The sequence below is a fragment of the Aotus nancymaae genome, unplaced genomic scaffold (genome assembly GCF_030222135.1).
Source record: "Aotus nancymaae isolate 86718 unplaced genomic scaffold, 86718_ANA_hifiasm-v0.15.2.pri h1tg000006l, whole genome shotgun sequence".
Classification (NCBI taxonomy): domain Eukaryota; kingdom Metazoa; phylum Chordata; class Mammalia; order Primates; family Aotidae; genus Aotus; species Aotus nancymaae.
The window spans coordinates 75,848,670-75,876,557 of record NW_026988417.1 but is presented as its reverse complement, the minus strand read 5'-3'; the positions used below and the strand labels follow the sequence as shown (position 1 = coordinate 75,876,557).

General features: G+C 38.3%; 1 protein-coding gene and 1 pseudogene across 5 annotated transcripts in view; one reads left to right on the top strand and one right to left on the bottom strand.

Moving 5' to 3' along the window:
• LIN54 (lin-54 DREAM MuvB core complex component) overlaps positions 1-27,888 on the top strand; it is a 92,927-nt gene that overhangs the window by 32,949 nt on the left and 32,090 nt on the right. For 3 of the 5 annotated variants that reach the window (XM_012447028.2, XM_012447027.2, XM_012447024.2), the window contains exon 4: positions 6,873-7,015. The exons of the other annotated variants lie outside the window; for them this stretch is intronic. In XM_012447028.2, the coding sequence (XP_012302451.1) occupies positions 6,873-7,015 (143 nt within the window). The remainder of the gene's footprint in view (positions 1-6,872; positions 7,016-27,888) is intronic. 5 annotated transcript variants of the gene reach the window in all.
• On the bottom strand, positions 15,725-18,503 carry LOC135271456 (F-actin-capping protein subunit alpha-1-like; annotated as a pseudogene).

Genomic DNA, 27,888 nt, shown 5'->3' with positions numbered 1-27,888 from the left:
AGGCTGGTCTCAAACTCCTAACCTCATGATTGATCTGCCCGCCTTGGCCTCCCACAGTGCTGGGATTACAGGTGTGAACCGCCGTGCCTGGCTGACTCTGTATTCTTGATGAGGGTACTTAAATATTAACTGATCATTTCTAGCATGTTTATTAAAATATCTGTCTAATAAATTTACAACATAGTAGTAGGTAACTCTGAAGTCAATGGCAGTGATTTGTCACTTTTCTGAGGCTTTGATTTGTATGTAGAGAGGCTTCTCATTTTAGCTAATGAGAGAAGGGATGGAAAAATTGTAATGTGAAAGCAGTATTAGGTGAGGGACTATTCTCTTCCTCTTGGTGCTCAGTAGAGATTTGTGACAGTATAGGAAGCTGATGTCTTCAGAGCTTTCATGGGAGGCAGCTGTGGCCCCAGAGAAGATTGGAAAGGGTTTGGGTTTGGAACTGGTTTAGGAAATGGGCTGCAATTAGCTACAAGTGAGCAAGGCTTGTAAGTATTGATGAAAAAGAAAACATCAATCCTCTTGGAGATTTTGTATAGATAGGAGGGCTTAACCAGGAGTGTTTTAATGGATGTTCTTTACTGTTTTGAGTTTGAGAGAGTCCCTGAAAATTTTTAGTTAATGGGAAGGTGGAGATATGGATTGTATGGTTAATAATTGTGGTGTTTGCAGAAGTGTCTGAATGAATTTTTTTTTTTTAAAGACAGTTTCGCTTTTGTTGCCAAGGCTGGAGTTGCAATGGCACAGTCTCGGCTCACCGCAACCCCCACTTCCTGGGTTCAAGTGATTCTCCTGCCTCAGCCTCCCAAGTAGCTGGGATTACAGGCATGCCCCACCACGCCCAGCTAATTTTGTATTTTTAGTATAGATAGGGTTTCTCCACGTTGGTCAGGCTGGTCTCGAACTCCCAATGTCAGGTGATCCGCCCACTTCAGCCTCCCAAAGTACTGGGATTACAGGCATCAACCACTGTTGTAAATGTCACTGCTTGGTCTTTGGGTTGTTTATAATGTGTTGCAGACTAATTGCAACTTTACCTTTTAATTGCACACAGACTTAGTAGCCCTACCGGAATACATAGAGATATACTTCTGTTAAATTTTACTAGCTCTGTTGGGATTAAGTTCAGTTTGGAGGGGTAATTTCTACTTGTAACTAGTTCTTGATAGCCCTTAAAAATTCATATATGCTAAATTTTAAACCACCAAAGTAGCTCTTCTGTTGAATTCTATCACAAGGAGGTTCCATCATCTTTTTATGTGCATTGCAGCTAAGACTGCAGTCTTTTTCCATGCAGCTAGTCTTTATATAGCAGCTAATGCTCTTTCAAAGTACACTGAGATCTTTTTTTTTTAATGATTTTTGGGCTTCTCATTGAAGATGACTATCTTTTTCTATGTGTCAGTCATGATTATTTTATATTTGTGTATAAGTGACTTTTTTTTTTTAAATTTCTTTCAAGACATCGTTGCTTTGGAAAGTGACTTTTCTTTCAAGACATCGTTGCTTTGGAAAGTGACTTTTCTAAAATGCAAATGTGACCCTGTCACACCCTTGCTTAAAATTTTCTTGGCCTTGTTCATTTCTTCACCTGGACTCATCAGGTTTAAGTTCAAATGCCAGTGCTTTCTTAGCATAAAAGGCGTTCATGATCTAATGCATATCTTTTTTATTTTCACCTCCAAAATAGTAGCTCTAAACATACTGATTTAACTTATTGTAAGAGATCACCAGATGGATCAAACCTAAGTTGTAGGAGTAAGGGTCTTGGACAATGTTTCCTTTATGTGGTATGCCTTTCTCTGCTGTTCCTCACGGCTGACTCATCTGTTTTATCTTTTAAGATTACCCAACTTGGAAGTTTTTGACTCCTAGGTTTAGTCAGGTACTCTTTCTCTTATCATTTCCTGTTTATTTCCATACAACTTGGTTATACTTACCAAGTGCTTACCTTAAACTTCTGTTAAATTTCACACTGGCTTTGAGTTATCCATTAGTCATACTGTATTATAAATCTTGATTTTCTTGTCTGTCTCCCCCATAACCCTTATAATTTTTCCTGATGGTAGGTTTTTTTGTTTATCATCTAGTTCTTTTAAAAAATTAATTTATTTTTTGCTGGGCTTGGTGGCTTACACCTGTAATCCCAGCACTTTAGGAGGCTGAGGCGGGCAGATCATCAGGTCAGGAGTTCAAGACCAGCCTGACCAACATGGTGAAACCCCGTCTCTACTAAAAATACAAAAATTAGCTGGGCGTGGTGGTGCACGCCTATAATCCCAACTACTTGGGAGGCTGAGGCAGGAGAATTGCTAGAACCCATGAGGTGGAGGTTGCAAATGAGCTGAAATCACACCACTTCACTCCAGCCTGGGCAACAGAGCGAGATTCTGTAGCAAAATAAAACAAATTTATTTATTTTTTAAAAATTAATTTATTTTTAATTTATTAAAATATTAAATATTTTAATTTATTTTTTAAAAATTGTGGTAAGATATACATAACATAAAGTTTACCATCTTAACTTTTTTTTTTTTGAGATGGAGTCTCACTCTGTCTCCCAGGCTGGAGTGCAGTGGCGCGGTCTTGGCTCACTGCAACCTGTGCCTCCCAGGTTCAAGCAGTCTTCCTGCCTCAGCCTCCCAAGTAGCTGGGATTACAGGCACGCACCATCACACCCAGCTAATTTTTGCATTTTTAGTAGAGACGAGGTTTTACCATGTTGGCAAGGCTGGTCTCGAACTCCTGGTCTCAAGTCATTCACCTGCCTCAGCGTCCTAAAGTGCTGGAATTACAGGCATGAGCCACTGTACCTGGCCTGTCTCTATGATTTTGACTACTCTGCATACCTCATACAAATGAAATCATACTGTATTTGCCTTTTTAAATTATTTTTTAAGATGGAGTTTCACTCTTATTGCCCAGGCTGTAATGCAGTAGTGCGATCTTGGCTCACTGCAACCTCCGCCTCCCGGGTTCAAGCGATTCTCCTGCTTCAGCCTCCCGAGTAGCTGAGATTAAAAGTGTGCACCACCATGCCCGGCTAATTTTTGAATTTTTAGTAGAGATGGGGTTTCACCATGTTGGCCAGGCTGGTTTCGAACTCCTGACCTCAGGTGATCTGCCTGCCTCAGCCTCCCAAAGAGCTGGCATTACAGGTGTGAGCCACCACGCCCAGCCATTGCCTTTTTTTTTGATTGGCATATTTCACTTAGCATAATGTCCTTAAGGTCCATCTGTGTTGTAGTATATATCAGAATTTTCTTTTTAAGTCAGAATCTTGTTCCATTGTATTTATGTATATCCTGTATTAATGGTTCTTTTATCTTGTTTCTCTCTCTTTCTCCCCTCTCCTTACCTCCCCAGAACCTAGCACAATTTTTGGTACTTCAATGTAGTTCTGTAAATGTGTATTGTTGCATGAATATGTTTATCATGGAGGCACTGTAGTGCTATGGTAGGAACTACTGGGAAACTTAGGTTTTTAGTCATGGCTCTTCTGTTGATTCTTCTCTGTGATCTTGGGTAAACACATTAGTTTGTTCATCTTATTTCAGTAAAATGTAGGTACTAACCACCTGACAAGACTTGAGGTGGTTACATGAGGTATAGAGGTTCCCATTATCAGAGCTCTCAAGGAACAAAGTTGCTTCATGGGAGCAAGCTTCATCACAATGTGAAATTAATCTCTTACAGAATTTGGCCATACTCAAGTATTTTAGCTTCCTGCCCCAGCCTATCCAATCTGTGGCTTTATGGAGTATGTCTCTTTGCATTCGTGGAGAATACCTGACAATAGAAATTGATTTCAAAGTGAAATTATATAACTTGCATGCTTGCTTGAATGTGTGGAGCTAAGGATAAATAGGGATTTGAAGGTTAGATTAATCAGAAATGCTATCTGGATGAAAACCAAGCAGAGCCTCAAAAAGAGTAACTTGAATTTCAAAAGTTATCAAGGTTCTTGGGAAAATTGATGAAATATAGAAATGTTTTGGTAGAAATGACCTGCTTTATGATTATGTTGTGTCCACTTATCATTATCAACAGAATTTGTCACTGTGCTGTTGTCCAAATTTTCAGAAGTAGTCTCTTTTCCTGAAACTCAACAGCTGAGTTTTTTCTTTGTTCATCCTAAGAGTTAGTATAGTTGCATTATAAACTGAATTTTTAAAAAAATATAGGTCACAAGAAAGTAAAAGTTTTACTTTTGTTATTTATAGTGAAATTTTTGTTCCTGTTTTAAGTGAATTAACATTAAGTGGCCTTTTTCTGATATCAGTTATCCTCAGGAATTGAAGATTTTCTATATGAATATTATCTGAAAGATATATAATTCCTAACAAATATGAAATTATAGCAGTGGCTGTAAAGAATGAATATTTTATGAAACTGTATTTTTACTGGTAATTTCTTTTCTTAACATAATGGTTGTTGGGGCTTCACACTTATCCCACAGGTATTAGCTTTGGAAACCAGAATAGGCAAACATGTTACTTTAGGCAAGCTCAACACTTTAGGGCAGGTCTCTAAAAATATTTGATGTAGATTCATTTGGTTTATATAGAATTGACTTTATGTAGTTATAATGTATTCAGGTTTTTAAAAAACCTGGCAGAATGTCAATAAAATTATATACTAAAAAGAAATTTTGAAAATTGTATTTAAAATACTTAAAAAATTCGCCGGGCAAGGTGGCTCATGCCTGTAATCCCAGCACTTAGGGAGGCCGAGGTGGGCAGATTATGAGGTCAAGAGATCAAGACCATCCTGGCCAACATGGTGAAACCCCGTCTCTACTAAAAATACAAAAATTAGCTGGGCATGGTGGCATGTGCCTGTAGTCCCAGCTACTCGGGAGGCTGAGGCAGGAGAATTGCTTGAACCCGGAAGGCAGAGGTTGCAGTGAGCCACGATCGCACCACTGTGTTCCAGCCTGGCGCCTGGCAATGGAGCAAGACTCTGTCTCAAAATAAATAAATAAATAAATAATAAAATACTTAAAAAATTCACAGATGGGGATAAAACTTGATTCATTTTGAAAAAAGAAACTGTGCCAACCTGGGCAACATGGCAAAACTCCATGTCTAAAAAATTTTTAAATTAGCTGAAAATGGTGGCATGTGCCTGTGGTCCCAGTTACTCAGGAGGCTGAGGTGGGAGGATCATTTGAGCCCAGAAATTCAAGGCTACAGTGAGCTATGATCGTTCCACTGCATTCCAGCCCCTGGGTGACAGAGTGAGATCCCTGTCTCCAAAAAAAAAAAAAAAAAAAAAACACAAAGAACAAAAGCATACTTTGGCATTCTTATCAGGAAAAATGACCCAAAAGCTGCTAAGCATTAGTTCTTTATTTTTGTCTAAAGTGAAAGTCCCTTTCTGTCTTTCTCTTTTTCCCTCCCTCTCATGCTCTCTCCTTCATCCCTCCCTGGCTTTCATCCCTAGTTAGATCTATGAGTTTAATCATAGCATCTCAAGGTTAGAGCAGATTCTAGAGATAATCTAGTTATCCATCTTCTCTACTTCTTAGATACTTGACTTTCCTCTTTAGCCAGTGTATTTGATTATCCAGCGTCTGCTTGGGACACCTTTAGTGACTAGAAACTCACTTGTGTTGAAGTAGTCATTTCAATTGGAAATTTTTGTTAGAATTTCTTTCCTAGTGCTGAGCTGAAATACTTTCTGTTTCTCTGCATTTGATGTGATACAGATTGGTTCTAATCCTTCAACGTGACAGCCTGGATTAGTTAGGATAATCTTGGTTTTTTCATCCAAAATAAATAGTCTCCAAACCTCCCAGAAGGGTAAAAAAACCTGTTTTTCAAAAAATTCATACTTCATGATTATCTATATGACCATCGTGGGTTCAAAAAGGTATCTTCTCTTCATAGTCACTCACGCACACAGGCTAACTGAGGAGCCACCATTTCAGATGGCAGAGGAAAATGAACTTTGGAAGGTCTTGCATAGACAGTAATAAATGCTGTGGCCCAAAAATGACACGCATCACTTCTACTCATAACTCATCTGCCAGGAGTGATGACATGACTCTAACTGAACTACAAGATGGGGTGGGAGTGGTAGGAAGTACAAGTGTAGTTCTACCATGTGCCCAGAATGGGAGAAAGCTAGAATACTTAGTGAATGGGAATATGACTATCAAACAGTCTTCAAGAATTTGAAGATCTGTTATGTCTTTATAGTCCTTTCTTGCCTAGGATAAAAATATCTGATATTTCAACTCAATGTAATATGATTTTCAGTTCCCCAAGCATCCAGACACTACAGTTTTTCGTTGTTGTTCCTGAAGTGTCTTGTCCAGAAGTATGGAATCTGGCTGGGGTGGCTAGAAGAAACACGTTTTATCCCCTTTGACAGTCTAAAATCAGACAGTGTTAAACCTGACAGTGTTTAAGTTAGTCCAATAACTATCTGTTTTGTAAGTGTGGATTTCAGTTATACCTTCATGGTTTAAGTTCAAATGGGAAGACAGCTATAGATAGTAGAATACAGAGATTGATGTTTTAAGACTTGAATTCATGTCTTGACTTTCAGGAGCTGTGTTACGGAGGGGACGTTGCTTAGTTATCTCGAGCTTTATCTCTGATGGATATAGCAACAGTATTGATGAAGACATGAGCTAAACTGTTTCTGTAGAGTTTATGTAAGACGATATTAAGTATTACTAAGAAGAATTGTTTTGTTTAGTTCTGCTTAGGTTTACCACAGTTCATTAGCGTCTCATTAAGTGTTTAACCTGAAATAGCGGACATACACTCTGCAGTTCTTGTGAGTGTAGAGCATCATCACATAAATTTTTATACTATGATTGAAAAAAGTTAAACTGATGTGCTGCCTCTCATTTGCAGGTAGGGTTCTTTCACAGTCTACTCCCGGAACTCCATCAAAGACCATAACAATATCTGAAAGTGGTGTTATTGGATCAACTTTAAATTCTACAACACAGACACCAAATAAAATAGCCATCTCACCTTTGAAATCGCCAAATAAGGTAAAAAATCAATTAGCCACAAATACCAAATATTGTGGTTAATGCGTTTATTTTCTTACTAGTCACTTCAGATACTTCAGTTTTAATACACTCCCAAGCAAGTAATAGGCATTCAGCAAATACTGGATTAATTTAGCAATCAAGGATGTCTGACAGATTAAAAAGCTTACTTTAAACACATAGTAACATAGTAATCATTTTGCATGTCAAGATGATTTCCATAGCCCCTATGAATGTGGCTACAACAAAATCTTCTGAATAAAGTCTATAATGTAGGTGTTTAGTTCTTCTTTAGTTAACATTTTAGCAAAATTACTGTCTTTGTGGGAGGTACATATAGACTTACGATATGAATACAGAATGTTAAATGTAACTTTGAAAAAAATGGAGATCTGAGCTTTTGCTTGGTAACAGGATCCAGAGTACTAAAAATTGCCATCAAATGCTGGTGGCCATGTTATCAGTGTTATTTAAGCTTGAGTACATTTTACTGGAAGCATTCAAATGCTTTCTTGTTTTACTGTCAGGTAAAGTTGTCTAATTCACTTTCCTAAAACATACAGTTGTTATCCAGCATAACATTTTGAAAAAGGTATGTTTTAAAGGACATATTATTCAGATAGAAAGCTAAGCATTATTATTCTATCAGGTTTCACGCTTGTGACTCTGGAAACATACTGCCCTTTGCACCTGCCTCCTTTGATTTGTTACTGTTCATAAATAGAATAAACATTAAACATTTGCCTTACATTTTTAAAAAGTCCAGGCATTAGTTTCTTTTTTAATGAGTCTTGAATATAATGTCCAAATATGATATACAGTTTATTAAAGTCTAATTTTACCTGCATAATTTTTTTTCCCTAAATTTAATGAATTTGGCAGAAATTTGAGGGTAACTGTGTGCCATGTATAGTGATAGGCGCTGGGGATAAAACATGAATAAGATAAGATTTTTCATTTCAAGGAGTTCAATAAGGGAGTTAGACTGAAACGTTAAAAATTATCCTACAGAATTGTAATGGTCACAGATGGATTATTGACTCTGCTGTGTGTTTGTCAGGGAAGGTTTATACAAAGGAGCTTATTCTTGAAAGATCTTAACCTTAAAGGTGCGTTGGACTTAGCTCTGGATGAGCAGAAAGGGCCTTCCAGATTGAGGTGATACTTTACATAAAGGTGTAAAAGTGTGGCTTTTTAGGGAGCCTCATTGATTTTTACAATGTGAGAGCCGAGGATGCTAGGGTTGGATGGACAGTTTCATTATCTTCATGGGAGTTCTGTGGCTTCTCATTGCTTCTGGGGCAGTGATTCTCGCCCTTATCTGCTTATTGGGATCACTGGGAGAGTTTCAATAAAAACTGATGCCTGGTTCTCATCCCCAGAGATTCTGTTTTCAGCTCTCCAGAGTTAGCGTGGTATCAGGATTTTACAAAGCTCCCTAAGTGATTCTAATGGGTAACCTAGATTGGAAACCACTGCTATAAATAATATGACATTTGGATTTTAAAATATATGACTCTGGCGGCATTATGAGAGACAGTTTGGGGGAAGATAAGCCGATATTATAGGAGAGACCAGTTAGGTTAGTGATTTTCAACTTTGGCTGCAGTTAGTACTGGGGACTTCTTGAGGAAAAAACTAATGGCAGGCCCTTACCCAACCTCATTTAAATCAGAATCTCTAGGCTGGGGCCTGTGTGTTAAATTTAAACTTAAGTAGAGAATCACTAAGAGATTATTATAATACTTCATGTTTGAACTAGACTAGTAGCTCAGGGGCTAAAGAGGAAGAGAGATGTGTTGAAAGAGGTTTAAGACATAATGACTGGAAATCAGTGTCTTAGGGGGAGAATCTAGGGTGACTCCTGTATTTCTGACTTGAATAACAGGGTAGATGGTAGACCTGTGGACCAATTTGACTGGTATATATGGTTTATACCTGATGACATACGAATAGCAACTGGCTTTATTTTTTCCCATCCTTGACTTTAGCCCTGCCATATTGGATCTTCCTTTCTTGCCTCTTGGCAAGGTTTCACATTTAACTATAAGAACAAGCCTTGTTTTGGTGGTTAAAATTCACAGGTGTGAAATGTACAGTCAAAAGCTCACATTCAGTTGAAAGCTTATCTACCTCGCAGATGAGATCTAACCATGGCTCAGGGACTTGCAGTGGAGAAGAGGAGCATGATCTGTTTCTTCACTCTTCTGCCTCCTCTTCCTTTCTGATTTTGGCTTCTGATCAAAAGGAAGATTAGAGGAGAAAGGACAAGGTTTTGTTTGACTGAGTCTATTGTAATCCAGCTTCTGGTACCCTCTGTGTGACAGGTGTCCAAATGTGGACTTAGAGAGACATTCACTCAGAATGGTTTTTTTTGGAGCCCCTCCTTTGGGTTATGTCCACATTGCCAGTTCCTTGTCAGGGGTATGATGTACCCTCCAGCTGCCTTTTGCAGCCTCCCTTTATCCTGTAGTCTATGCCTGGCACTGCTGAGTGCTTTTACTCCAGAAGATAAATGGCTTTGGCAGGGTCCCATTAAGATGTCTTAGCCCTTTTGCAGCACCTACTCGGGCAGTGGGAAACCTCTAGAACCCAATAATACAAGTGCAGCTTGCCTAATTGCTGTCCTGTAAGCCTTTGCGCTACCATTGTGACAGCTGCAGCCATCTTCTTTCTTGCAGAATTTTCCAGGCTGGGACCAGTTTCTGTGTTCACATAGTCTCTAAATAAACTCCTGAGGATATCTGTCAGGTTATCCCAGTAACTCTCACTGCATTTAGTTCTGGTGGTTAGAGCAAGATACAGTTAAGTTTCTTTATCTTAATAAGTTGCTAGCCAAAGATTCAGATGTCAGGGCTGGATGTGGTGGTTCATGCCTGTAATCCCAGCAGTTTGGGAGGTTGAGGTGGGCAGATCACCTGAGATCAGGAGTTCGAGACCAGCCTGACCAACATGGTGAAACCCTGTCTCTACTAAAAACAAAAATTAGCTGGGCATGGTGGCGCGTCCCAGCTACTTGGGAGGCTGAGGTAGAAGAATTGCTTGACCCAGGGAGGTGGAGATTGTAGTGAGCCGAGATTGTGCCACTGCACTCCTGCCTGGGTGACAAAGTAAGACTCTATCTCAAAAAACAAACAAAACCAGAAAAGCAAAGATTCAGATGTCAGTTTCTCCTTGCCGTTGTCACCTAGTCTGTCTTAGAGAGTTTGGTTTTTTTTTTTTTTCTTACTGAGATGTAAAGCCCTAGCATTCTTCATGCTTGCAAATTCTCTTCTATTTCTGGTCTTTCTTTCTTTCTTTTTTTAATAGACAGGAGGTGGAAGATAGGGATACCATCTTTTAATAAGTCTGGCATGGATATCCTTTTTAGAGTGTGGGGGAGTTTCTCATTTTTTGTTCAGCTTTGGGGCCTCACTTCAGCCAGATTCTGAGAGTAGAAAATATCCCATACCCATTTCATACTAGAATATAGCAGCAGTACTATAGGCTTGGGCAGAGAGATGTTTAGTTTTTAGATATTTTTGTCATTGAAGTACCCACAAATTATCTAGAGGAGGAGGTCCATTGTGAAACTGAATGTAGGCAGTGACTAAAGCTATGGTTATGACGAAATCACCCAGGGGGCATTAGATTGTATGCAGAGTGAAAAGAAAAGCAGGACTGAACCATAGAGTATTAAGTGTTAGTGGAAGAAAAGGAGCCAGTGGGAGAAAATAAATAATAAGAAATAATAAGAGAAGTAGTAGTAGAAACTAAACAAAATGTGAAGGGAAGATGATTTCAAGAAGGATACTGGGCCATAATTTCAAATGTCATAGAAAAGCCAATTATGAAAATGACTAAAAAGTGAGAATCTGCTGGAGATCTCCTTGTTCCTATTGATAGAGGCAAAAAGGAAAGCTGAAGCACTCACCCTTCCCTACCCACTAGCACTCACAGTCTGCCATCTGCCTTGAGTCTGCTGAGACTCCTCCCATTATTTATCTTTGTTGATATTGGGTACCCTCAAACCACCCAGACTCTTAAATCACCTTTCAGCTCCCACATCTAATCTCCTTAAGGCTGTTGCTATCTTCTGACCCCTTTTCCACCCATGCCTCTCTTAAAATCCTTCCATTGTGCCTTCTCTGGAGTTCATCATCAAAATAATAATTCCCTAAATTCACAACCTTTTCATTGAATGTTCCTTTTATCTTGCTCTAATGGATACCTGGCTCTCCCTGAGGACACTGCTTCTCCTTCCTGCAAACCTATTAAGTGATGGCTCTTTTTCTACTTTAGCTCTTATACCTCCAGGCCCAGAAGCCTAGGGGTTCCCCATGATTATTCTCATTACAATTTCAGACAGTTTTCACTCCCTCCTCCAGCTTTGAATCTAATGTTATTAGGTTTGTTTTTGGGAAATCAAGCATGACTAGTGTTTTCTGAATTTACTTGATATTGTGGTTGTCTCTTATTACAGGACAGATTTCTTCCATTATATTTATTTTCTAAAGTAATCCTCAGTTTTCTTCAGTATTTATTAGATATGCAACTAAGCATTAAACTAATAAAAATATGATTCTGCTTGGTTTACTTTATTCTTAATTAGATTTTAGCAATGCTATTATCTTTTACTTCCTGACCTTTAATGTGACTTTTGTAATCTTAGGCTCCTTTTTTTTTAATTGCATTTTAGGTTTTGGGGTACATGTGAAGAACGTGCAAGATTGTTGCATAGGTACACACATGGCAGTGTGATTTGCTGCCTTCCTCTCCTTCACCTATATCTGGCATTTCGCCCTATGCTATCTCTCCCCAACTCCCCACCCCCGCTGTCCCTCGGCTATTTCCCCCTGACAGACTCCAGTGTGTGATGCTCCCCTCCCTATGTCCATGTGTTCTCATTGTTCAACACCGGCCTATGAGTGAGAACATGCAGTGTTTGATTTTCTGTTCTTGTGTCAGTTTGCTGAGACTGTTGGTTTCCAGGTTCATCCATGTCCCTACAAAGGACACAAACTCATTGTTTTTTATGGCTGCTCTTAGGCTCTTAATATCGTTTTTTACATGACTTTTTTCAATTTATGTCAGAAATACAGGTAGCTTTTTTCAAAATTTTTCTTTTAAAAAAATTTTTTTTTTTTTTAAAGACAGAGTCTTACTGTTGCCTGAGCTAGAGTGCAGTGGCGCAATCTTGGCTCACTGCAACCTCTGCCTCCCAGGTTCAAGCAATTCTCCTGCCTCAGCTTCCCCAGTAGCTATGCCACCATGATATTTTTAGTAGAAATGGAGTGTCACCATGTTGGCCAGGCTGGCCTCAAGTGATCCACCTGCCTTGGCCTCCCAAAGTGCTGGGATTACAGGCTTGAGCCACTGCACCTGACCTTTTAAATTTTTTTCTTGCTCATTTAACAGCAAGCTCATCTTTAACAAAGTAGCTTAACATCCACAAATCTGTCCATCTAATTCACAATAATAGAAAAAGGAGAATTTGATGACAGTCTTAATACATGCAGAAGAATCCTGATAATATCCAACTTCCGTTTTGGTTGAAATATTTGAACCCACAAAAAATAGAAGGACACTTTCATAATTTGAAAAGGGAGAAAATATATCAAACTTTATATAATGGTGCAGTGTTGAACAAGGATACCCACTTTCAATACTTGTTTAATTCTACTGCAGGTCTGAGTTAGTGCAGTAAGGCAAGAAAAAGGAATAAGTGGCTTGGCATGGTGGCTCACACCTGTAATCCTTTGGGAGGCTGAGGCGAGTGGATCACTTGAGGTCAGGAGTTTGAGACCATCCTGGCTAACATGGTGAAACTCCATCTCTACTAAAAATACAAAAATTAGCCGACTGTGGTAGCGTGAACCTGTAATCCCAGCTACTCTGGAGGCTGAGCTCAGGAGAATCACTTGAACCTGGAAAGCAGAGGTTGCAGTGAGCTGAGATTTTGCCGCTGCACTCCAGCCTGGGCCACAGAAGGAGACTCCCATCTTGGGGAAAAAAAAAAGAAAGAAGAATAAATGTATAGAGGTTAAAAAGAAAGTTAAAAAAAGTCCTAATTCACATATTACTTTATAATATACATATACAATTAAGAAATTTACTATTGAACTATTAGAATTAATGCATAAATTTAGCAAAATGATTGGATACATGGTCAATATAAAAATATTTTAAACACTTTATATTTAATTGTTGATATGATTGGATTTAAATCTTCCACCTTACTAGTTTTTTCTCTGTCTCATCTTTATGTTCTTAACTGTTTTCCTGCCCTTTTTTTGTTATTTGAAATTTTTCATGATTCTATTTTATCTCCACAATTGGCTTGTTGTAATTACAAAGAGGTTTTTTTTTTTAGTGGTTGCTCTAAAACCAAATGTACATTTTAACTTATCATAGTCTACTTTCCAATTTATATTACTCAATGTAGAGTAAGAACCTTCCAATAGAGCGTTTCCAGTTTCTACCTCCTGTTTTATATGCTATTATTGTTAAACAATTTACTTTTACATGTTATACATTCCATAATCCATTTCACTGTTTTAGCATTAGACAAAATTACCTTGTGAAGCAACTGAAAATAAGAAGTCCGTTCTTTGCTTTCATTTTAACCATTTCTACATAATTCCTTGCTTTGGTTAGGTCCAAATCTCAGACTGGTGTCTAATTAACCTCTGAAGAACTTTTTTAAATGTTTCTTTTAATGAAAGACTAGTGACAATAGATTCTCTCAGCTTTTGCTTGTTTGAAAAATTTGTATCTTGACATTATTTTTAGAAGATATTTTCATTGGATAAAGAATTGATAGTTTTTCTTTTAGTACTTTAAAGATATCATTCATTGCCTTCTGGATTGCATTGTTTGGCAAGAAGTATAATCTAAGTTTTAATATTTTTTCCTTTGTATATAATGTCTTTTTTTCCTGTTTTCAAGATTTTATTTTTTTTTTATTTTTTTTATTTTTTAGAACAAAACTGGTGTATTTCTATTAGACTACCTGATACAGAAGATAGTATGGTATGGATGAATAGTATGAATGACAAATAATACAAATATATTTTATTTGAAGTAAACAAAAATGCGTACACAGCTCAATGTGTCACTTGGAAACAAACTGTTGCTTGACTGTATTACTGAGCAAAAACAAAACTGAAGCACAGACACCTTTCTTTTTTGACATGTATCTGGAGATAGGTAGGAAATCACTACGTTTTTTAAAAAAACTGACCTTCCCTTAAGGCCTGGTCATAGAAGTGTAAACAATGTAAATGAATCCACCATTACCAGTTGTCATATCATATCTGTGTCACCTGTGTATTCTGAGATTGCACACATACCTGCCAATATACCTGGGAAAGGTTATTTTATCACAGTTACACTTGAGTTCTTGGCAGGCAGGACAGAGGAAGAGTAATTTGAAATAAGTTTTACATCCTATTTAGAAGAAATCACTAGTATTTCCTTAAATAACAAGTTACAATAGAAAGATACTGCCTGGAAGTTATCCTTTTCACTTTGGTTTATTTTTAGTTTTTGTTTATGATTTACATAGCTGTTGAATTCATTTGCTTATAGTATAATCCTGCCATAAAGTATTAAAGCACAAGATACCTATTATTCCTTCAACATCTGCATTTTTTAAGTTTTATACTCTACATCCACAGTATGTCAGCAGTTCTTGAATGTTTAAAAAAAATAAATGGGTAAAACCCTTCTAAAAATGCAGATGTCTATAACTACAATGGTACTAAAATGGGAAGGAGACAATGAGAGAAGGGATAAAGGCAAATATGTTCATGTGCAGGGAATGTGGTTCAAGACTTTGGATTTAAAAACAAGTTTCCCAGAGAAACTGGCACTTCCTTTGCCCTCTAAAAAGGACCTGAAAAGTCCCAATCCAAACTTAGGAAAATTACAGTTATGAGATGCAATAAATGATGATAATCAAAGCAGTCAGAGGGAGAAGGATAAATGTGTCTTCCATTTAGCTATAGGTTGTAGCATAGCCTCTTTAGGTGTTGGTGGATCAGTAAAAGCCACTGAAATATCAGAAGAGCTTGGAAGGATAGGAGTGGAAAGTAATAACCATAATACCTTGTCTAAATCAGTAGCAGGGCTTCATGGCTAGGAAACTTTTAAACAGTAAAATGTCTCTAGGACAGATCTTTCTCTCTCCAACATTAAATGTGGCAGAATTAACAAACAAACAAAAAAAAGATTTACATGTAGATATAGCAATAACAGAAAATTAAAAGGCAGAGAACACAAAAGAATCAAGACAATGCTGTAGGTTCAACAATATTCCATGAGGCTAGAAAACCGGCTAACTTTGAAAGCCCTAGAAAAATATCACTCTTGTTTATAAATCACTTATTTATAGAGGCCGGGCGCGGTGGCTCAAGCCTGTAATCCCAGCACTTTGGGAGGCCGAGGCGGGTGGATCACGAGGTCAAGAGATCAAGACCATCCTGGTCAACATGGTGAAACCCCATCTCTACTAATACAAAAAATTAGCTGGGCATGGTGGCACGTGCCTGTAATCCCAGCTACTCAGGAGGCTGAGGCAGGAGAATTGCCTGAACCCAGGAGGCGGAGGTTGCGGTGAGCCGAGATCGCGCCATTGCACTCCAGCCTGGGTAACGAGTGAAACTCCGTCTCAAAAAAAAATAAAATTAAATTAAATTAAAAATTAAAAAAAATAATAAAATAAATCACTTATTTATCATATGACTACACATTGAATCTTTGTCTTTCCACATACTAAAGAATTCTACATTCAGCCTTTAAGCATTCTGCGTTTCTTTGCCAATCTTGTAGCCGTGTATCTTGTTCCAGTTGATTTTGGTGTGGGTAACTGGAAGCTGCCGGCACAAGGTCTTGAATGTGGTATCTGACATTGTTTGATAGTTTTTACTAATTGCTGTCTGATACTCATTTTCTGCATTCTCTGTGATTTTAATAAACTCCTTGGCAGTTTGGGCTTCATTAGAAACAGTTAGTGAATCCTGTACATCTTTATGACTAACCAACTGAACATTGCCATCTTCTTAATAGTGAACCTGAGTCTTAAGCACTCCAACCACCTGGGCTGTAGGTAGTGTGATGGTGAACTTCCACTCTGATCTCCAACGACCATTCCAGAAGTTTTAGGCTGAAACTGGTGGCTTTCAATACATGCAATAGTAGTCTGTTGCCCATTGATGATTTTAGCATAAACAGTACAGAAGCCATTGTAATAATGGTCTTTCACATAGGCTGGTAAAGCACAGTCACAGGATTCTCTCCAAGACTTCAGACCTCCATCAACTTCTTTTGGCTGGAGGTCACTTGCTTCTTCCATAGGTGATCAAATTTAAAGGAAATTTTGTTCCTTGGATCTAAAAATCTATTACCCAGGTCACCATGCCCTGTAATTAAGACCTGATCTTCATATCCTTCTATCTTCACAGACGTGAACTGATCCATGTTTTACTGGGCAAATGCATGTGCTGCCCCTTCCCTGAGGAGATTGTCATTATTAAGTAGTAGCCGAACATCATTAAATACTTCATTAAATTCCCCTGGGGGTGCATGAGTGATGAACTTAGCAGCTATGGGTACCTTCTCATCTGACACGCGATCATTGAAGTTGGCCATCTTGGGCTGTTCTGGCCCAGCCCGGCTGCGGGCGCCAAGTTTTTATCTATAAATTTGGATTTGTCTGTTTTGACTATTATGTGTCTAAATGTGTATTGTGTTTTGTTGTTTTTGCTCATTTCTTTTTAAAATATATATTCTGATTTGAAGTCTTCTTGGATCTATGATTTGATATCTTTCACTTTCAGAAAACTTGGCCATTTTTCTTCAAATATTTATTTTTTTTTTTAGGTATAAGTTTTATTACAGGATTCTGACAGGGAAGAATAAAAATGAAAATTAATTTTTTAACGGAGATGCAGTTGCTTACAAATAGAGGAAGAGTCACCCCTATTATATACCTATCCCATTTTATCAAACATATACTAGGAGACTAGTCATTAAGTTCTTTGTCACAGCAAAGAAAGTAAGGAGGGTATTGGCCTTGAACTGATCTGAGTTTGTTAGGCAAGTCACATAAACTAAGCCTGGCTCATCCAACCCGTGCCCCACAGGCTGCATGTGGCCCAGGACGGCTTTAACGATCCTAAATATATACGCACCCAATAAAGGAGCACCCAGATACATAAAGCAAGTTCTTAATGACTTACAAAGAGACTTAGACTCCCACATAATAATAGTGGGAGACTTTAACACTCCACCGTCAATATTAGACAGATCAATGAGACAGAAAATTAACAAGGATATCCAGGACTTGAACTCAGGCCTGGACCAAGCAAACCTAATAGACATTTATAGAACTTTCCACCCCAAATCCGCAGAATATACATTCTTCAAATATTTCTTAAACCTTTGATATTTTCTTCTCATTTTTAGACTTCAGTTTCAAAGATGTTAGACTATTTAATAGAGTTCCACAGCTATTGGATGCTCAATTCTGTTTTTCTCCCTAGTTTTTTTTTCTTTGTATTTCAATTAAGATAATTTTGATTGATGTATTTTTTAATTTATTGATTATTTTCTCAGTTGTTTGGAGTCTACAAATATGCATATTAAAGACTTCTTCATATCTGGGGGGGGGTGTGTGTGTGTGTGTGTATGTGTGTGTGTTTAATTTCTAGGATTTTCATTTGGGTCTTTTTTTTTACTACCTACTAACCTGTCAAGTTACCATTTGACTCTTAGAATTCCTATCTCTCTGCTGAAATTCGTTTTATATTCATTATCTGTTGTCTGTCTTTCCTACTAGCTCGATTAATATATTAATCATAAAGTCCTTATATGATGGTTTTAACATCTGGATCATCTCTGAGTCTGACTCTCATTTTATTACCGGAATGTCCGTCTGGATTTTAAGTTTAAAAATAAACTTTTTAAAGTTTATACCACTATGGTAGAGGAACCACATTCTATTAAAGTAGGTGACTTAGTGCAAAGCATGAATCCAGGTCAGTGATTCACACCAAAGCTGATAGAAAAAGTTGAACTTTTAGAGAGCTGAAATTCAAGGGAATATAAAGATTTGCTTTGGTTCTATGGGATTGGATCAAAGAAATGAGGGTTAAGCCAGATGTAATGGCATGCACTTGTAGTTCCAGCTATTTGGAAGGCAGGGGTGGGGGATGGGGATATTGCTTGAGTCCAGGAGTTCAAGGCCATCCTGGGCAACATAGCAAGACTCCATATCCAAAAAAAGAAATGAAAAGAAATGAGGGTTAGGTTCCTAGAACTCTTTCTTTCCCATTAGTAAAGGTCTTATGGTGGGTAAATATTACTAAAATATAGGGCCTGGTCACACTTTATGTAATGTTGATGACTATATTCTTTTTTTTTTTTGAGACGGAGTCACTATGTCACCCAGGCTGGAGTGCAGTGGTGCAATCTTGGCTCACTGCAACCTCCATCTCTGGGGTTCAAGCGATTTTCCTGCCTCATCCTCCCAAGTAACTGGGACTACAGGCATGTGCCACCATGCCCAGCTAATTTTTTTGTAATTTTAGTAGAGGCGGGGTTTCACCATGTTGACCAGACTGGTCTCGAACTCCTGACCTCAGGTGATGCACCCACCTCGGCCTCCCAAGTGCTGGGATTACAGGCATGAGCCATTGCGCCTGGTCTTCTTAATGTTTTTATGGTGAACATAAATGCATCTTTAGAAAGTCCTTTTTACTTTTGAGAGTCTATGCAAATTATCCTGGACATCCTTACATATACTTCATATTAGTTTTGCTCTCCTACCCAGGGGATAACTCTTATTTTTCAGCCTTTATTCTTGCAACAAATTTTTCCTGTTTGTCCTTCCTATGGTAAGTAATGAACCATCACATAGCTGTTTTGAATGAAGAATTTACTTGACTGCTATGTGAAGAATTTCAGGGCGTTAAGTTAGGTACAGATGGTTAAGTAAAAGTTTTTACTTCTCTGATTTCTGTGACCAATATATCTTCTTGAACTCCTCTTACTTCTAGGTCTTATAGTTGAGTAGAATTCTTTGAAGCGTCTGTAATTAAATTCTAGATTCAACATTTGGCTATAGTTGCATTGTCATATGTTTATCCATCCTTCCATCTATTAATAGTCTTTTGCTAAAATGCATTTCAAAGTAAGCTGCACATATTTAATATACTTCTCTCCAAATAGTCCATCAAGCATATACATTAGACTTTACTATTTGTTTAGAGAGGTTTTTTTTAAGGTTAAAAAAAAATTTTTTTTTAACATTTATTTGAAATAGGTTCTTACTCTGTTACCCAGGCTGGAGTGCAGTGGCGTGATCTTGGCTCACTGCAACCTTGACCTCTTGGTCTGAAGCGATCCTCCTGCCTCAGCCTCCCGAGTAGCTGGGAATACAGGCGCATGCCTCATACCCAGCTAACATTTGTATTTTTTTGTAGAGATGGAGTTTTGCCATGTTGCCCAGGCTTGTCTCGAACTCCTGGGCTCAAGCAATCCACCTGCCTCGGCTTCCCTAAAGTACTGGGATTACACGTGTGAGCTACCGTGCCTGGCTGGTAAAATTTACTTATACTGAAATACACTAATCTTAAAGATACCATAGGATGAATTCAGAAAATGCATACATCTATGTAAACAAAAACTTTATTAAGATATAAACTGGATACCAGGAGTTTGAGACCAGCCTGGGGAACATGACGAGACCCCATCCCATCTGTACAAAAATAAAAATTTAGCCAGGTGTGGTGGTGTGGGCCTATAGTCCTAGCTACTCGGGAGGGTGAAGCAGGAGGATGACTTGAGCCCAGGAGGTTGAGGCTGCATTGAGCCACAGGTGTACCACTTCACTCCACCCTGGGTGATGGAGTGAAACCTTGTCTCAAAAAAAAAAGAGGGGACAATCCAGGCGCAATGGCTCATACCTGTAGTCCCAGTGCTTTGGGAGGCTGAGATGGTAGGATTGTGAGAGACCAAGACCATCTTAGGCAACATAGCGAGATCCCAACTCTGCAAAAAAATTTAAAAATTAGCTGAGTGTGCTGGCGTGTGCCTGTAGTGTCTTAGCTACTCGTGAGTTTGAGGCAGGAGGATGGCTTGATCTCAGGAGTTTGAGGTTACGGTGAGCTGTGATCATGCCACTGCACTCCACTCTGGGTGATAGAGCAAGACTGTATCAGAAAGAAAGTGATTTTAACCAGGTAGTGAACAATTTTTTTTTTTTCAATGTCCTAACCATTTCTGAATGTATCAGGATAAAAAAGGCACCTATCATTTGATATGTTTTGGTAAAAAAGCCTTTTTCATAAATTGCCTAGAAATTGAGAAAATGAATGACTCTGCAGATTATTATAGTTCAGATAGGTTTCAATCTTTACCTTCTACCAAGGTGAAGGAGGACTTAAGTGAGTTCTCACATAATTAGAAAAAGTTTTTTTTCAACTTCTTAAAAATAATTTTTGATGGTAGAACATAATATAGTTTTTGGTATAAGACTCCGAAAGAATTAAAAATGTTAATAAGTTATTACAGTAAAAATCCTTCTGTTCATACATACTCAACAAATGTTTTTCAATATTTATAATTATGAAAACTGGGAATATAATTGTTCTCAGCTCTGTCTTACTCTAGCTACAGATCTGTCTTACTCTAGCTACATATCTCTAGCTATAATATCTGTGGACACAAGAAGTAATTTTTAAAAAATAAGTCCCAACTGTCTAGTAAGAGATGCATTTCAATAAAATTTTTAATGATGTAATATATTTGTACAAATTGTTATTTGCATTGCTTTGGTTAATTGTATACACTAATTGTATCGTTAACTCGATCAGATGAAATAACTTTGAGCGGTGTTCTGTTTTTTGTTTTGGGGATTTTTTTTTTTTTTTTTTTTTCCCGAGATTGGGTTTTGCTTTGTCACCCAGGCTGGATTGCAGTATGATCATAGCTAATTATAGCCTCCGACTTCTGGGTCGAAGCAATCCTCTTGCCTCAGCCTCCTGCATAGCCAGGACTACAGGTGTGCACCACCATGCCCAGCTAATTTTTAAAAATTTTTTGGAGTCTCAGTCTTGTGTGGTTACCCAGGCTGATCTCAAACTCTTGGCCTCTGGTATCCTGCCTCAACCTCCTGAGTTGCTGGGATTACAGACATCAGCCACCACCATCAGATCTAGAGCAATGTTTTAATGTTTTTAAAATTTCAATTTATATACATCTTTTTGTTTCAGGGAAGTATGATAAAAGAATTTCAAGCATAAGAATGTTACATTAGGATAAAATTTTTAGATAAAATGAAATTCAAATGTAAGTTCACAAAAAAGGAAAAATACAAATTTCTGACTATTAGAGAATGGTTTATTTTATTTTTAAAAACATAGAAAATAGGCTGGGTGCAGTGGCTCACACCTGTAATCCCGGCACTTTGGCAGGCCGAGGCAGGAGGATCACCTGAGGTCAGGAGTTCACACCAGCCAGGACAACATGGTGAAACCCCATCTCTACTAAAAATATAAAATTTAGCCAGGCGTGGTGGCACATGCTTGTTATCCCAGCTACTCGGTAGGCTGAGGCCAGAGAATCACTTAAACCCAGGAGGTGGAGGTTGCAGTAAACCAAGATTGCGCTACTGCACTCCAGCCTGGGTGACAGAGCCAGAACAAGACTCCATCTCAATCAGTCAATCAATCAATCAATCAATAACAAATTTAAAAAATAACAAATAAATGGTGGGCATCAAATCATTATGTTGATTTGATTCTGTTGACTGCACTTTAAAAAGTGATATAGCAGTTTTATTTTTAAATGCTAATATTTACAGTAGGCCAGAAATGAAAATAGGCTGGAAATTAAAATTGGATAAGTGATATTTCCAGTCTTTCTGATGGTTATCTCCATTCCAGTGAGCTGGAAGGGGAAAAGACATGGAAAAGGCACATACAGGAAGCTTTTATGAACCAGACCTGGAAGTACGCATATTGCATCCATTCATTTCACTAGCTAAAACTCAGTTGCATGGTCCTCCCTTACTGTAAGGGAGACTAGGAAATATAATATGGCTGTAAGCCTAGGGAGCAGAAGAAAATATGGATTTTGGTTAACAGCAAGCAGTCTGTAGAATAATCATCTGTATGTGTGTATATATATGTGTGTGTGTGTGTATATATATAAAATAATGCTATGTGAACACAGTTAAATTGGCATTAGTTGTACAGAGAACTGGGAGCCTGAACAATGATGAAGGCTTCCTGTTAGAAAGAGCCACTTCCATTCTGTAATTATCAGTGGCTATGAAGTATTTATTGAGGTCTCTGTGTGCCCTGTGCTTACGTGGAACCCCTTGCAATGTTTCGGCAGACAAAATTGAATGCAAATAAAACAATGAGTAATGAGATAGGCACTAAGTTGTGTAGTATAGACTAGGTGATATGAAAGTACAGTGGAAAGAGGAAGAGAGAAGTTCTGGTATTCCTTCTTTGACCATTCAAAAAGTATTTGAGTGCTTACTATGCGATGGGGCATTTTTTATTCTCTTTTTGGGGAAACAGCAGAGAGCAAAAATAGATACTCAGAACCTAAAGTCTGGGGGTAGGGGAGAGAGTATGACAGAAATGAATGAGATAATTACACAAATATGCAAATTTACAAAACCAAGAAAAGATACATTATGTCATGAGATCCTATGAAAGGGGATTCAACTATAGTTGGGATGGTTAGAGAGGGCATCCTGAGCTAAGGTTTTCTGTGGGTATGATTTAGAGTAGATGTCAGCCACATGAGTGAAGGACTGGAGCTGAAACAGATATGTACACATGGGACAGAAAGATCACTACTCTGATTGGAAGTATGAATTGGAAATGCTTTGGAGGGAATGGAGAGAAAATAAACATCGAGTCAGATTAGGGCTAATCTTCAAAATGAAGAAAATTTAGTCTTAATTTTGTCATTATATGAAGACTCTTGGGATGTTTCTGAGACAAGAGATTTAGTAAAAACATGAAAGTAAAGTTTGCAAAATATTAGGCAGTGTCTGTGGTGGATTCAAGCTTTATGAATCAATATCTGTCAGAAATTGTGTGGTGGGCAGGTAGGGACTGGAATCATAAAGCTTACTTTCAGTGTGTTTTGCAAATATCCCAGCAGGAAGTGATATGACCAATGACAGTATTGCAAAGTTGAAAGAGAGAGCAGATTTGGGGAAATTGTTTCGGAAGTTGATTGCTTTTTCTTTTAGCTGTGAAGCTCTTAGGTAATTGAATTGTGGTGATAATGAATACAATTTGAATAAAATGGAATGTATTTTCCTAATATATTGACCAATTGTAAGATCAGTAAGAATTATGGAATTGATGTGACTACAAGTTGTAGGTTCTATTGATTATGTTACTGAATTTTTTTCTTGTTTAATAGTTTCAAAAATTTTTGTCTTATATATAGGTCCTTATACCAGTACCCATTAGCCAGGATAAAGAAGTAGAAATGGCTGAACACAGTGGCTGAAACCCTGTAATCTCTGCACTTTTTGGGAGATTGAGGTGGGAGAATCACTTGAGCCCAGGAGTTTGAGACCAGCCTGGGCAACATTAGAGAGACCCTGTCTCTATGTTTTTTTAAGAAAAGGAAGAAAGACCGCACCCCTCCCCCGCCCAAAAAAAAAAGAGGCAGAAAGAATAAATGAATGGAAATTCTTCTTTTTACTGTATTATATATTGGTTTTGTTTTATGCATTTATATATTATGTTGATTGAATACCAGTGGGGTCCTGTTCCCTTTTATTATTATTTAAATGAAATGGTCTTATTCTGTCACCCAAGTGGGAGTGCAGTGGTGCGATCACAGCTCACTGAAGCCTTGACTTCCCAGGCTGAGGTGATTCTCCTGCCTTAGCCCTCCAGGTAGCTGGGGCTATAGGAGCACAACCCCAGCTAATTTTTTTGTGTTTTTTGTAGAGACAGGGTTTTACCATGTTGCCTCAGGCTGGTCTCGAACTCCTAGGCTCAAGTAATCTGTCAGCCTTCTACTTCCAAAATGCTGGGATTACAGACGTGAGCCACCATGGCCAACCATTATTGCCATATTTTTAAAAATACTCTTTTTTTCCCCCCTTTTTTTTTTAGTTGAGATGGGGTTTCACCATGTTGGCCAGGTGAGACTATGTCTCAAAAATATAAAAAACACTCTTACTATAGAAATTTAAAATATAGGCTGGGTACGGTGGCTCACTCCTGTAATCCCAGCACTTTGAGAGGCCAAGATGAGTAGATCTCCTGAGGTCAGGAGTTGGAGACCAGCCTGGCTAACATGACAAAACCGTATGTCTACTAAAAATACAAAAAAAAAAAATTAGCTGGGCATGGTGGCAAGTGCTACTTGGGAGGCTGAGGCAGGACAATTTCTTGAACCCGGGAGGTGGAGGTTGCAGCAAGCTGAGATTGTGCCATTGCATTCCAGTCTGGGTGACAGAGCAAGACTTCGTCTCAAAAAAATGTAGAATATATTAAAAGATTCAAATAGTAATTAACCCGCATGTACCTTTCATCCAACTTTGAAATTACCAGCTTGCCTATTTTATGTCCCCCTGCTTCTGATTTTTTAAGTTAATTGTGTCATTTCATCTGTAGATATTTATGTATTAAAAAAATAGGGACACTATTGGCAAAAAAAAAAAAAAAGAAAAGAAAACTTACCCACAGTCTTTTAATTTCTCCCTCCTTCCTTCCTTCCTTCCTTCCTTCCTTCCTTCCTTCCTTCCTTCCTTCCTTCCTTCCTTCCTTCCCTCCCTCCCTCCCTTCCCTCCCTCCCTCCCTCTCTTTCTTTCTTTCTTTCTTCTTTTTAAATGAGATGGGGGTCTTGCTGTGTTGCCTTGGCTGGTCTTGAACTCCTAAGTTCAAGTGATCCTCACACCTTGGCCTCCCAAAGTGCTGAGATTACAGGCATGAGCCATCATACCCAGCCCCTTTAATGTTATTAAATACCTAGTGTTCACATTTCCCCAGTCATCATATATATTTTTCACTATGTTTGAATTGAGATCCAGTTCTATATGTTGGTTTTTTTAAATTTGAAAATGATTGATATTTCTCTTAGTTTTATCTCTTTTTTTCTTGTTGTCTTTTACCATGTGTTTTACAGATATTTTCTCTCAATCTGTGGCTTGTCTGTTTATTATTTTATTTATTTATTATTTTTTTTTGAGACGGAGTCTCGCTCTGTTGCCAGGCTGGAGTTCAGTGATACTATCTCGGCTCACTGTAACCTCTGCCTCCTGGGTTCAGGTGATTGTCCTGCCTCAGCCTCCCGAGTAGCTGGGACTACAGGTGTGTGCCACCACGCCCAGCTAATTTTTGTATTTTTAATAGAGACAGGGTTTCACCGTGTTGGCCAGGATGGTCTCAGTCTCTTGACTTTGTGATCGTTCTACCTTGTCCTCTCAAAGTGCTGGGATTACAGGCATGAGCCACTGCGCCTGGCCTATTTTATTTCTTAATTTTTTTTTGATACGGAGTCTGACCCTGTTGCCCAGGCTAGAGTGCAGTGGTGAGATCTCAGCTCACTGCAACCTCAGCCTGGGATTACAAGTGGATGCCACCAAGCCCAAATACTTTTTGTATTTTTAGTAGAGACAGGATTTCAACATTTTGACCAGGCTGGTCTTGAACTCCTGACCTCAAGTAATCTGCCTCCCTTGGCTCAGTTGATTATGTTGAGTGTGGTCTGTTTTTATGCTCTCCTGTTAATCAGTCATTTTCAGTCTTTGCCAATTTAACTGATTAAAAGATCTCATATACCAGCCTGGCCAACATGGTGAAACCCCATCTTTACTAAAAATAACAAAAATTAGCTGGGCATGGTGGTGTGCTCCTATAATTCCAGCTGCTTGGGAGGCTGAGGTGAGAGAATCACTTTAACTGGGGAGACAGAGGTTGCAGTGAGCTGAGATTGCACCACTGAACTCCAGCATGGGAGAACGAGACTCTGTCTTATAAATAAATAAACAAATTCACATAAATTTGTATTTTTAAATATTATTCATATCTGTGTCTTCTGGACTCATCTTCCATGCCTGTTGCATTGTCTTTTTTCCCTTTTGGTCTTAAAAAAGTCCATGGTACGTTAAATAACTTGTTTCTTTATTATTAATGTGGTTACAAATATTTTTTATCAGTGGCTTGTTCTATATGATTTTTTTCCTTGCAGAAATTTCACATTAGTCAAAATTTAGTCTCTTTATGAAGTTTTAGTTTTTGAGTCACACTTAGATTAAGTCTTCCTTATTCCAATATTTATCCATTTTTGAAATCATCGTTTAGTTTTATGTTATTTTTTTACATGTAATATTCCTTTAGTACAAATTAAGTACAGGAACAGATAGACTTTTTTTTAAACTTTATGAAATGGTTAAATTGGTATTTGATTTACTGTCATTTTGATCATGACTGACTTTTTTTGTTTTGTTTTTGAGAGAGTCTCTCTCTGTCACCCAGGCTGGAGTGCAGTAGTGCGATCATGACTCACTGCAGCTTTGACCTCCCAGGCTCAGACCATCCTTCCACCTCAGGGTTGGGACTATAGGCATGTGCCACCATGCCTGAATTTTTTCAGTTTTGTAGAGATGGGGTTTTGCCGTGTTGCCCATGCTGTTCTTGAACTCCCAGGCTGAAATGATCTGCTCACCTTGGCCTCCTAAAGTGCTGGGATTGCAGGTATGACCCATTGCACCCAGCCAATCCTGACTTATTTTCGTAACTCACCTTGTGTGGTGAATATCTGTTTCTTTCTTTCTTTCTTTTTTTTTAAGACAGAGTCTTAACTATGTTGCCCAGGCTGGTCTTAAACACCTGGCCTTAAGTGATCCTCCCATCTTAGCCTCCCATGTACCTGTGATTACAGGTGTGAGTCACTGTATCCAGCTATGTTTTCAATTTTTTTTTAATTGTGGCAAAATATACATAATATAGGATTTACCATCTTTTTAAACTATGCAGTTCAGTGTTATTAAGTACATTCATATTGTTCTGCAAGTATCACCACCATCCATCTCCAGAATTGTTTTCTTCTTATGAAACTGAATTTCTATATCCATTAAACAGTAACTCCCCATTCCAGTCTGGCACTCTGGCTCAAGCCTGTAATCCCAGCACTTTGGGAGGCTAGGGTAGGAGGATTGCTTGAGCCCAAGAGTTCAACACCAACCTAGGCAACATGGTGAGAGCCCCATCTCTACAAAAATTAAAGACTTAGCTGGGTGTAGTGATGTGTGCCTGTAGACCCACCTACTTGGAGGCTGAGATGGGAGGATCCCTTGAGCCCAGAAAGCCGAGGCAGCAGTAAGCTATGATTGCGCCACTGCTGTCCAGGCTAGGCCACAAAGTGACAGCTTGGCTGTAAAGAAATTAAAAATAACCCCTCATCTCTGTCCCCAGTCTCTGGCAGTCACTATTCTACTTAATGTCTCCATAATTTTGACTACAGTACCTCATGTAAGTACAATATTTGTCTTTTTGTGATGGGCTTATTTTGCTTAGCATAACCTCAAGGTCCATCAGTGTTGTAGCATATACATCAGAATACCCTTCCTTTTTAGGGCTGAATAATATTCCGTTGGATATACATACTGTATTTTGATTAGGTATTCATCTGTCTGTGAACACTTGGGTTGTTTTCACCTTTTGGCTGTTGTGAATAGTGCTGCTATGAACATGGGTTTACAAATATCTCTTCAAGGCCTTACTTTTTCATTCTTGTGAGTACAGTGTGTACCCCAAAGGATAATTGCTGGATCATATGGTAATTCTGTTTTTACTTTTTTGAGGAACTGACATACTGTTTTCCACAGTGTACTATTTTAT